The following is a 12,925-nucleotide window of genomic DNA, read 5'->3' on the forward strand; positions in this document are numbered from 1 at the left end:
CTTTGGGTACTCCACTGGAATGGTTAAGTACACTGCTGAAAGGAAAATACGATCTCCAGGGTATAGACATTACCAACATTAGAAACACTCATAAAAATTCTGTGTTTCCAGAATTTTTGCTTTTAGTCTAAACTATTAGGGTTTGAGATAATTTTCAATGGAAGGCAGAAAACAGCTTTTCTATCAAATTAAAATCCAAACTTCTCTGATATATTAATTATTAACAAAATAATTACCCTACTTTTTCTTTTAAAGTCAGCAAGAACGTCCATAAATCATTGCATTTCTCCTCCAGACTTCCTTCTTAGGTGTCTGAGGGTATCTGTTATTATCATAATTTTTCCAATAAAGACCTTGAGAGCAGAGAGGCTAACTGCTGTGCCCAAAGCAAAGTGGACTCAGCACAGAACCATTACACACTCCCACCACTCCTAAGAGTATATTCTTCTTTATAATTAGAACAAATCCCAAGGTCCTGTGCAGAGGAAAAGGACTGGAATGAACATTAAATATTAAATATTATTGGCTTACTGAACTAATAATGTTCCTATCATTCAAAAAGCTCATATTAAAACTAACTTGGATACAATTTCCTGCTATAGGTTAAGACTGTACCTATCCTAACAGCAATAATAACTAAGTAAATTGATTAAATGAGTGATCTACCCATTTGCAACATAGAATTCACATTTTTCTTATTTTAAAAACTCTTTATATAAGCAAGTCTGAAACAGACTTCAGACTCCTTTTTTTTTTTTTTTAAACTAATACTACTGGGAGATGATACTACTACTTAAAATTTCTTGGGAAAAGAGGCTGGTTTGATAGGGTGGTTGGGACTAGGGAGGGTACAGAAGATGGACATTAAGAGGTCATGGGTAGAGGCTTATGTGAAGCCAGAAGGCTTTTTACTTGAGACCTCGTGTTCTTAGACCCACATGCAGAGAGGGAGAGTGGTCTCCCTATTCCACTGCACATTATGGTAAGATCCACTATAGAAAGGAACCTTTGATTCATCCTCTCCCAATCATTTTCACAGATAATAAGCCTGAAGTCCAGAAGGTTAGTCCACAGCCAGAAGATGGGCATAAAAGGACAAGACTTTACAACAGAGAACTACAAGCACCTTCTGAAGATGGATACTGTTAACTGGAAAACCCTTTTCCAGCTGAGCTCCTGCATGGATTTAGGTGTGCACTTTAGAGCATAGTTGTTGAGAGATGAACTCCTCTGCTCAAGAAAGAATTCTCCCTGGAGTTGTGGGCCTGGACAAGGATAGGGCTGTGGGGAAAAGAGGTAGCCTGAGAGAGCCAGACTGCTGTGAGTTTCCCCACCACCCACAGTTCGTCAGTGGACCTGGAAGCACTGGCTGAAATTTCTTCAACTCCTCAGTCTGATTTACCTATTTACTTTTACAACAGTCCAATCAGAAAACCACTATTGGTGTATGTCAGATGTAGATCAGATCTGCCTCTAAATCTAGGAAGCAAGTGTAAATTCCAGCCTAGATGTTCAGAGGAGCCAGTAATATTAAAGGACTGAAAACACAGAACATCTAGTCATTGCAGGCTTCTGAATCGAACTTCTTTGATCTTAGTGATGACATTCATTTGCCTACGGGGGTTATTACTCACAAGGTTGGCTGCCTTCTCAGAAGGGGAAGCTACCTGGGGTTTATTCTTTACCTTTCACTGTCTTGAAATTCTTCACAATTTTATCTTTGAACGTGTGTTTTATAAGTGAAGTCCAATAGGACAACAGAGGAAGTGCTGTGGGATGGGAATCTCATCTCACTTGTGGTCCTGCCTCCGGAGGAGAGAATCTCTTGGCTATCCTATCTGCCCCTGTGCCCCTGCTCAGTGACCTCTATCATCTTCCCTGACAGGGGTCAGGGCACAGCCTGGGACAGGTTGGGGTCAGGCCCACACCCTGTGCACTGAGCTGTGGCTGAGGCTCAGCACCTATGAGGGGCTGCACTCACCCACACATATGCCCATGCCTGAAGGAGCTAGACACCAAAAAGCATATTAAAAAGCAAAAACAAAAAACACCATGACAGGTCAAGAAAAAGCTTTTTCCTGCTTTTTGAGCAGGGAGCCCCACATTTTCACTTTGCGCTGGGTCTCCTGTCCCTGATTAGATACCTTATCTGGCAATCTCAAACCAACATTGTTTTCAGATTCTTAACTAAATAACCACAACATATATGTAATAATAACTCTGTTTACTGAAGATATTCTTTGGTTTCACGAACTCTTAACATTAAATATAAAATCAGATCTTTCCAACAGTTCAACAGAGGAAAAAAGCCTCTGTATTATTTTTGCTGGCAGGTATAATTAACTATAGAAAGTTTGGATCTGTAGCTGTGGCTTGACAGTATAATGCATTAAAATGGAAAAATTATGGTTTTTTTTTTCACTGAGGCAGCTGGAAAAAGAAACTACTTATTTCTCCACAGTGAAAATATTATCACTCCATATATTCTATCACATTGGAGAAAGTTAAAAAAAAAAATCTTGTTACTTCTCTCCAATGCTGGTGTTTGCTCATAAATAACTGTAGTGTTTTTCCATTATCTCTCTGGCACTATGTTAAAATGGCCATAGGCCAGTGACACCAGGGGAGTCGAGGGGAAGTGTAAGAAAAAGCTTTTAGTTTTTAAATTTCGTATCTGCTTCATATCTGAATATCTTACCTTGAGCTTGGCCAAAAGAAGTTCATGATCATGAAGAAGTTTTTTGGCTTCATCTTGACTGCTTCCAATTTCTAAAAGATTGGGCTGTGATTCAGCCAACTGCAGTTGTACCCATTTGCCACACTAAAAATAAAAGTGAAATAAAATGCACTTTTAGTTCCTTTTGTTCCTTCCCCTTCTCCTTTTCCTTAGTTTCCAGTTAGGCCTTACTTAAATTGAAATAGAACAGTTTTAATATAAATCCATGCCCTGTCTTTTTTTTTTTACTTTTTGGGGGGATAAATTCTTTTCTCTTAGCCTATTGGATTTAAATTAAAAATTCCCAAATGAGGAATATGTACAATAGATTATGTATTATCAAGTAGTACAAAGTTATCGAATAATTCATACAATTTTACATTCTCCCACTCACAAAACCAAATTCTATAAAAATCATGATTTGGACAAGTAGGGTGCAAGCTTCACCAAAGGGGAAAGGCTTCATAAATGCAATGTGGGCTGATTAGTATTTTCACACTGACCTTGCTCAATCAACCGGAAAGAATTATCAGCAGACAAAGCACCTGATTTTTCGCTTACTTTCAAGTTAAAACATAATATTTTCCAAATTTTGTTGTTGAATAAAGCATGTACAAAAATGTCAGTGAAATTCATTGTATGATTACTGCCATTTGAATGCAGCCAACTTGTTTTCCACACCCAGACCCTTTAACTGCTCCAAGATATAGTTCATCATTGCATTTCCTAAGGAACTGTTTTTCTAAGAAGCAACAACTGTAATGCAAGGGGAAACACCACTGGGCAAGTACGTGTGGCTATGTGAATTGCTAAAGAGAAATGAGAAAACCACACGTCTATTCTCAATCATTGGTGCCCTGAGGCTGTGTGGAAACAATAAGCCCATACAGATCAGACACAGGTACTTCTATTCCTTTCAGATGGACTTTCCACTTTGAGTAGCTTGAGTTTATTTCATATGTGATGGCAATGAATTAAGGGAGCAGGGGAGGGAGGACAGAGAGCACATTCGTAGAAACACACTTAAAATAAGAGTTTGTAGTATAATTTTAGAGATTTTTTTTCTTATTGGAAATTAACCTCTGATTCTTTTATCATTTACACACATTCTTCCTCATCCCACTCTAGGAAATGTTTCATATTTGAGGAGAAAGAAGTTTAAAGAAAAAAAACAACAGTAAGTCAGCCTCTTTTCCCTCACTGCTGGAATTTGCAATTACTCAAAGATTCATAAAATCACATGCAAATTATCCATTTTTGCTACTTTTGCTTCAGGCTTCTTTCCATGTCCACTCATTGCCTTTGAAAATAACAGAGGTCAAAGAATCAGCAGAGGCCCTGTTTACGTGGGGCCAAGACTCATGAGTCCTGGGGACTCGGCCTTGGTAGGAACACTTTGCATTCAGTGCTTCTAGACTGAATTGTTCTGCTCAGTGTCAAGTTCTGCTTTCCTGTTACAAATTTTCACATTAACATTAAGATTCACAGCAATTAAGTGTAATTAAATAGGACTTGTCCATGCTTCTTACAAAAGGCCAGAAAAATCTTTCAGTTAAGCCCAGGGGTGTAGGGTGGTCCTGAAAGTAACGGGCTGGGGAACACCAGCTTGTTTGCTGGAGTCCCTTCATCAAACACTGAATTCTTCACGTGGGGAGTCGTCTAAATCCAAACACAATGCCTCAGAGATTTTTGCAAGACACCCTCATAGGAAATAAAATCATGGACCCTTCTTCAGCCTAAGGATGTATGGTCGTCTTTGCAGAAGGGCAAACTTCTTGACACAAAACATGCTAAAATCTTTAAGCCCCAAGTGGATTTAACTTCCTGCTGTTAAAAGCAAATTTGACACATGCCCTTTGCACTTTTGCTGGCAACCCTGTTCATTGTCCCAACAACGTGACAAGGATTTATTAGTGTCTTTACCATGTCAAAACCAATGCTGCAGAGGGCACGTGTCGCAGCGTCTTATTAGGTATTCCCTGCGCTCTGTCATGCTCAAAACAATGCCACCCCTTATCTGCTGGGACCTTCTTTCCCTCCATCACACCTACTCTCAAAAATCACAAACGTTTCACAGGTTCACCGGACTTTTCAGCCTGGCAATCATGAACTTGTAATCACAAATGCTTTATCTTTAAAAACCAAACTGAAAGTATATGGTAGAGATTTTTGTTGCTTTTTTAAAAAATCAAGCTGTTGTAGATGTTTTCTGACTAACTGAAAGAGAAACTCTAGTAACTGGCTGAAACTTAGCTGCTGATTTAAGAAAGCAGTAAGATGTACTTGCTGGGTTATTCTCTACATGTTGTGTACTGCCAACTGTGTGGACTGTTCTTTAGAATTAGCCACACACGGCAAGAAGCCCATAGCCCCCCAAAGGAAAGGAAGTTGTTAGCTTACCTTTATGACAGCTATAACGATTCTGGAGTCCCCAGCCTGCACAGCTACTGAACTGACTGTTGTCGTAGAAAACTCCACACCAGGACTTCCTTGGCTGGACATGGTACGTTAGAACCAGAGTTTACACTTTGGGCAGCCTCTGTATAGAAGTGTGTCTGCTGGTCATTTCAGAAGGCAACCACTGGGGTTACTTGGATTCATTCAGGGAAAGAGCTCCGCTCATACTGATTATGCTGCCAAAAGGAAAGAACAGGAGGTTAAAAATAGACAACCCCATTGAGTTTATCATGAGAGAGAGAGGAAAGAACGGGAAAGAATCGCCACACCCCTAGTATGGTAACACTGAGCGCCTGTTATTTTGGCCATTATCTTAAATGCAGAGAGCAGCGTCTAGCTCTCTGCCTATTAGCTGATGTTTGATAGCAAATGGAAAAAGAATTACATACTAACAACCCAAATTACTTCTGCCATTGAATCTATACAGTTATGATGGACTGAAACCAGCCAGGCATTAACCTGGGTATCAATCTTTTTCAGATTCATAAAGTCTCCTTTATGCAAAGAAAACTTCCAAAAATGTACTTTAAAAATAAGTTATGGTATTTGTTTAGGGATTAAGCCACAAATTTGTTTGAAATACATTTTTAGATTAATCTGTTTTTCTAAAACTCACTGCCTTTTGTCAAATGAAGTTTATATGAAATGGTCACATTGTCTCAGAGCCTCAGATTTCTTGGGGACATTTAAAAAATATTTCAGTGAGCATTTATCAATAGGTATCTACCATTTCAGGATTTCTTTGTGACCATCTACTCCACTGAACAGTGTTTTCAAGTTTGGTGATCACAGCTACTAGGAAGTAACATACTTTGCTGTTACCTTTTAATTGCACCAAGAAAATGTTTTGGGTTTGGGGGTTTTTTTGTTTTGTTTGTTTTTATTAAAGGTTAACACTGTATATTTTGCTATACTTTCTACAAAAGGGTAACACTGTACTTCAGGTTTGGTTTTTATTCTCCCCCCACATCCTGTGCAGGAAAATTATAGACAGCTTAAATCAGAGCCCAAGATCAGCATATTAATCCTATTGCTAGAAACTCAGCGTGTGTCACAAGTTGTCTGTGGTATTAAACAGCAGCTGTTGGATTCCCTGTCAAGAAACAGCTGAAAATAACACTGAAGCTTAGGTCAGAGGTCAGATGCAAACACATCAAAGATACTGACTCCAGAGCTGCTGGAGCCATCAGAAATCTCTGGCACAAAGCCAGAATGGAGGAGACAGCAAGGATATAGCAATAAACAGAGTTAAATGAGTCCATTCGCTGTTTAAACCCTTAGCTTAATTTAAAAACACGAACAGGTTCAGGGCCAATGTTCAGAAGACTGAGTTAGCACCACTGCTTTTTCTGCTAAGGTTCATGATGATATTCTTGAATCAAAGTAGGAAAAGTGCTCTTACATATACTTTGGTGTTCAGCAATTATTTCTGTTTCCCATAGCATGTCTTGGCTGCTCTGCAATTATGTAGCTATCCCAGGTCTCCTGCTGCTCCAGCAAAAGAAAACCACCCTGGATCCCAGTTCCCAGCTCCACAAACTTTACCTGAGGCCACGAAGGGAGCATTTGGAGCAAGCTTAGGAGAGCAGATGCCAAGAGATGCCACGATGTAGGAAATACTGTAAATGGTTTCACTTTACAGCAGGGATGGGGAGTTTGCAGAGGAGCAACCCAACCTCTTCGCTGGGGTTGCCTCAGTGTTGAAGGTTGGTTCCTCCTGAAAATAGATGGTTCAAACAAACTGAAACTGAGCAAGACCAGTTTTCAGCTAACTGCCCTCAGTAGAAACCAAGAGTTGACAACTATGTCACATAATTTCCACACCCTAAACTAAAATGCTCAAAGTAGCCTTGCTTAAGCCATTGTGTACATTGCCAACAAGAACAGCAAATAGTGACCCACACCCAAAATACATAGTGGACTTTCACCCAAAGTTAATCCTACTGTTAGAAACTCAGTTTGTGTCACTAGTTGCATAAAGGCTCTCAGGAGGCAAAGGGAGCTTTTGGCAGCAGGCTGTCCCAACCACGGCTAGAGAAGAGCGGTTATGTCCACAAAGCCCCACTTAAGATGGATGATTGTGTAAAGGGTGTGGAGAGCAGTGTGGAATGTGTGGAGTCAGGCTCACATGAAGGGAAAAGAAGGAGAGAGGTGGTGAGGAGAAAGAACATGGCTGAAACTCTGATTAATTCCAAGGCTTAAGGGCCAAAGGAATTAGAAATACTTTAAGACTTTGTTAAAAGATTAATCCAGTAATTCAGCAGCAGAGGTAGTGCCTTTCTGTGTATTGACAACCTTTCTTTCTATTAAAGAGATGAAGCAGGCAAGTGTTGCATGGAAAATGTTTTCTGCGTTGGTGGACATGAGCAATAATGCAAACTGCATACATGAACTTAAGTGGTTTCTAACTATTTTTTTTAAAAATTCAAATTCTTGACTTTAAAATCTTCAAAAGACTTGAATCACTTTTTTCTCTCCTTCCCTTGCTTTCTACATCTCTTCTCTTCAACTTTTTAGTCCTTTTCCCTTCAGAAGCTCTGTGGTTCAGACCTCTCCATCCACATCTAGCTCATTTAGAACCTTGGCTTATGTCTCTTCATCTAGTATAGCTATTTAATTATAAATTTCATTATTAACTCTGGGAAACAGTTTGGAGAACAGTAAGTATAAAATATATTGTACTAAAGAAATTGCTACACTATAATTAGATGGATTTTTTTTAAAGCTTTTTGAGCCACAGTTTGTTTATACTCTGCCTCCCCTATCATCACACACACACACACACACACACACACACACACACACACACACACAACAAAACAAATAAAGCTCACAGGCATTCTCATATTCTTTGAAGTTTATAGAAAATCTTGCAGAGGTTATTATGCCTTCTCTGTTTATCCCTCTGGGAAATGCCTGTTTTTATACTAGCTGAATTTTAGTGAAAAATCCTCCATGGGGAATCAAAAGCTATAACTGGATTCTGTAGAGTTAGCACACCCCCCCCACCCAATTTTTCTTTTATTATGGTACAACCACAAAACAAATTTACTAGCTTAACTATTTTTAAGTGTACAGGTCAGAGTTATTAAATACATTCATCTCCATAAGCCTTTTAATCTTGTAAAACCGAAACTCTATACACATTAAACAGTAATTCCATTCCCTCCTCCCCCAAACCTCTGGCAGCCACCATTCTACTTTCCATCTCTGTGATACTGATTACTGTAAGTACCTCATGTAAGTAGAATCATATAGTATTTGTCTTTTTTTGACTGACTTACTTTACTTAGCACAATGTCCTTAAGGTTCATCCATATTGTAGCATATCAGAATTTCCTTTCCTTTTAAGGTTAAATAACATTTCATTGCGTATATATTCTACATTTTGCTTATCCATTCATCCACTGATGGACACTTGAGTGGCTTCCACCTTTATCTATTACAAATAATGCTACTATAAACATAGGTGTACAAATTATCTCTTTGAGACCCTGCTTTCAGTTCTTTTTGGTCTATACCCAGAAATGGAATTAGGGGATCACATGGTAATTCTACTTTTTAATTTTTTGAGGAAATACCACACTGCTTTCCACAGTGACACATAGCACATTTTCATGAAATATAGGTAGCTGACAGCATGGAAACTTTATCATGTGATTATTTTTTTTTTTAACTCTGAATATGGGTGTATCATTAAAACAACATTTTTTTTTTTTGCTGGAATATGTGTGGAGTCTGTTCATTTTTTCATCATGAGCGTTTGTCTTAATCAATACTATTACTAGTTAAATTGTATTCAACTTTATAAAGACAAATTAGATAGATGGGATATAAATAACCCAGAATAAGTCTATTTATCCAGGTTAAAATTCAAGGCAAATTTTGCCAGGTATATAATAATAGTAGTTAGTAATAGTAGCTGTCATAATATCAGCTACCATTTAGCTAATTATGTGCCAGGAACGGGGATAAGTGCTTTACAATCTTTATTGCATTTAATTCACATAATTAAGTGACTGGAAAGACTTATTTTTCTGGCTTTGTAAATCACACACACATGCATACACACACAAGCACACAGTCACACACAGTGATTCACTGATTCCAGCCACCCCAGGTCTAGCCTTTCCCACCTGAGTTTCAAAGCTGTCTATGATCTGGTCCCTCCTACCTGCCTAATGACATACACCATTATTCCCAAGCCCCAAAGATCATCTACCTAAATTCAGTTGTCCTATCCACAAAAATCATCCTCTTCTTCCCTTCATCTATCCAAATTCCTCCCATCACTTAAGACCAAGATAAGGTATCAACTCCTTTTAAAAGCTGAAATATCTATTTATATTCCCCCTCCTCAAAATTTAATTGTAACTCACAGTTTAACAATTATATGCTTGTATTATCAACTTGTATTGTTTTCTAATTATTTCACTTCCATTGGTATTATTTCTTAACTAGATTTAAAGCTCCCTACATAAAGAGTCACGTGTTAACTTTTTTTCTTTTTTGGGAGGGGGATCTTTGCAGACCTCCTCAAAGAACTATTGTAGAAACTGAAAGAGTTTCTTTACATAAAGTGCTTAGAAGAGGATCTGACATTTAGCAAATGCTCTCTATATATATACATGGAGCACAGTACTAGGCACAGAATTGATGCTTAAAAATATTGGCAGACTGACTGAATCACATCAGTCATACAGGAAAAAAAGGCAGTTTTAATACAACTCATTCATTCATTATTTATTCATGCAACCAATAGTTATGAGCATTTGCTACATACCAGCACTTGCACAGTAGTAATATAGTAGCCGGCAAAACAGAGGTCTCTACTTTCAAAAAGATGGCATTCCAGTGAAAAAGACCATAAACCGTGAAATACATAACCAAGACAGAAATCCACAGTGATAAAAAGCTAAAGGAAAGACAACAGATAGTGGTTAAGTAGACTGAATCACCAAAGATAACATTTAGAATTTGCCAGAGAAATCAGGGGATACTTTCAGGGTATTTCTATCAGAATACAGAGATTAACAGGAATAATAAACTGAGAGTGATCCCAAAACAACAACAAAATGATACAATTTGGCAAAGGCAACAACTTAGGGGCTCTGAAGTCAGACTGTTTTAACTCTCTGTGCCTCAGTTTCCTCAATGCAAACTGGAGAAAATGGGAATATCCACATCATATAGGTTTGCTGGGAGGATTAAATAAAATAACATTTGTAAAACACTTAATGCCTGGTACATAGGTGGTGTTCTAATAGTTATACATTATTACTTCTAATACAACATCTGTTAAGGGATTTTCTAAATCTAGTAACTGCCACAAAATTTGAAGTAAATTTTAAAAAATAGGTTGAACTACATCATTTGGTAGGCAACCCAGATGGATTAAATATATTAGAAAGACATAAAATATGCATTACCAGGGAGGAAATTATTTCAATATAATTAGGTGGTTAAAACATTTCACTGTAAATCAGTATATCTAGAACGTCATCTTTAGACAAAATTTCCTTAACTAATTCTTTGTATCATGTAATACTCTTCCTGGTGCTTCTCATTTATTTCTTAGATTACAAGCATTGTCACTTAATGAACATCCATTAAGTAAACTGAAGTTGCTCTTTCCTCTAAAAACAGCCTCCATTCTAGCCATAAACTTATTCTTCTATGTCAGTACTCATTTGTTCATTCACTGAGTATGATTACATATCTGCTAGGTGCCAAGGACTGTTCTAGATGCCAGGCACACAGCAATAAATGAAACAAAGTATGTCCACTGATGGAGCTTACCTTCTGGTGGGGGAGACATAACCAATTTAGGAATTAAATAAGCAAAAAATATATAATTATGTCAGGATGTTATAAGTGTTATGAAGAAAAACAAGGCAAGGTAAGAAGGTAAGGGTCAACAGGGGAAGAGGGACACTACCTCAGGAAGGAGTCAGAAAAGTTCTCCTGAATAGATGAGATTTGAGTAGAGACCAGGATTAAGTTGAAAAGAGCAAGACATGCAGATATCTCAGGGAAGAACACTCTAGGCGGCTGGACATGCTTGTCAGAAAAACATCCAGTAGGTCAGTGTGGCTGGAGCTAAGTGAGGACTGAGGGAAGAGGACACTGATAGAACATGAGATCTGCCAAGCAGCACCCTGGCTTGCTTGGGACAATCAGAGGTGACACCTGTTGCCCTGGCATAACTACTTGTAAAGGCCCCTTTCACTCTCGAAAGAGTCCTGTTTGGATGCTAAGTTACATGGTAACCCTGCTCTTACACCACGGTAAGGAGTCTGGAATTCATTCTAAGTGAGATGGGACATTATTGTAAGGTTCTCATCCAAGGAATAACATCATTTGACTTAACGTTGTTAAAGAAACCCTCCATGGAGAAGAGACTGTAGGAGTCAAATGAAAGCAAGAGGTAGGATGAATTCCATAGCACCCAAAGCACAATTGTCAATACAGTGTCCCTTCGGGATGTTTCTTTATAGATACTTATGTTTCACTTAAGAAATATCATGACTCGTAACATTTTTACACTCTGTGCATTGACTTCCACAGATTTCCTTACAATTACATGTGTTTAATGACATATAAATCCTTAGCCTCTCCATAAGAACTGGGAGAATTATAAACAAGCAACTTTAATATACAGCAAATTTCCCTCCTCTAAGTGGTAAGAAAAACAAGGCAAAAGAAAACTGGGGAAAGTTCAAAGGATACTTAGCTTGGTGAAAGATCAAAGATGGTTGTATTTATTATAATTTTAAGCCATGGTTTACCAAAAATGATGAGTGCAATGATATCAATACTTGTTCAGTGATTATGTACATCTTTTCCTAAAATTCTCTATTTAGAGCAATGAAATCTAGAAAACTGTCAAATATTTGTGTAGGCTTTAGTTAAAATAAATAGCAAATATGTGGCTATTATTGGTCTGAGAAAACTTTTTTCTGAATGGGAGAGAGGTATGCAACACTTCAAGCCAGGAAAGATTTTTTTTTCCTAAATCACTGAAAAGCTTCCATGTGCAAATTTTATTTTTAAAATTTAAACTCACCAGACTTCCTAGCTGTGTTGAGCTGAGCACCCAGGCTTCAATGTAGCAGGGTTCTCTCTCTGATATAATTCCTGTTACCTTAAAGAAGTATCCTGAGAGTAACCCTTCAGGGAGGGTGAGTACATAAGAGGACAGGAGTCTTAGTTAACTTGATTTTGGAAAATTACACTTCTTTTGGTTTTCCTTACTGTTGCTAAACTCCAGTTGAGGCTGAGAATTTCCATCCCAGAGTAATCTCTGGGGAGGTCTTGAGAGCAGCAGTCCTTCTAGCTGCTAGGAAACCCAGCAGTGGCACTGAGGGTGAGCTGTCACTTCTCTCTGCAGCTATAATTTTTGCCAAGAAAAGAAAAATAATACAAAACTAAGTATAAGAATCAGATACTCTAAATAGAAAGATGGATTCTAACCAGGAAATATGTAAAGAGTTAAAAAGAGAAAGTGGTTTTTTTATATAATGTTTTATTATGAAACACTAAGACATAAAAAAATTAAAGTATATGTATATATTTTATAAATGCATAATATACATATGTGTGCAGATGATCATGTTACATATATTAAGACTCTTTTAGTGTTATAATGGGCTTTCTCAGTTGTATGGGGTGATGTTTACTGGCATTAGTTTAATGACAAAGCCAATTTTAACAGAATTCTACTGTAGATTATATTTTTTTAACTGAGTCTGT

The 12,925-nt window shown here is 37.8% G+C and overlaps 1 protein-coding gene across 10 annotated transcripts in view; it reads right to left on the minus strand.

The window, feature by feature from the left end:
* CCDC141 (coiled-coil domain containing 141) overlaps nt 1-12,925 on the minus strand; it is a 197,568-nt gene that overhangs the window by 168,097 nt on the left and 16,546 nt on the right. For 6 of the 10 annotated variants that reach the window (XR_012507065.1, XR_012507064.1, XM_045520396.2 and 3 more), the window contains exons 3-7: nt 12,240-12,563; nt 9,957-10,088; nt 6,719-6,890; nt 5,117-5,349; nt 2,699-2,821 (exon numbers count right to left, since the gene is read on the minus strand). Coding sequence is in view for 8 of the 10 variants with exons in the window: in XM_045520396.2 (XP_045376352.2) it covers nt 2,699-2,821; nt 5,117-5,218 (225 nt within the window). In the remaining 2 variants the exon portion in view is untranslated. The remainder of the gene's footprint in view (nt 1-2,698; nt 2,822-5,116; nt 5,350-6,718; nt 6,891-9,956; nt 10,089-12,239; nt 12,564-12,925) is intronic. The other 4 variants (XM_074363969.1, XM_074363972.1, XM_074363970.1 and 1 more) reach the window with 4 other exon arrangements.

Source organism: Camelus bactrianus, chromosome 5 (genome assembly GCF_048773025.1).
Source record: "Camelus bactrianus isolate YW-2024 breed Bactrian camel chromosome 5, ASM4877302v1, whole genome shotgun sequence".
NCBI lineage: Eukaryota > Metazoa > Chordata > Mammalia > Artiodactyla > Camelidae > Camelus > Camelus bactrianus.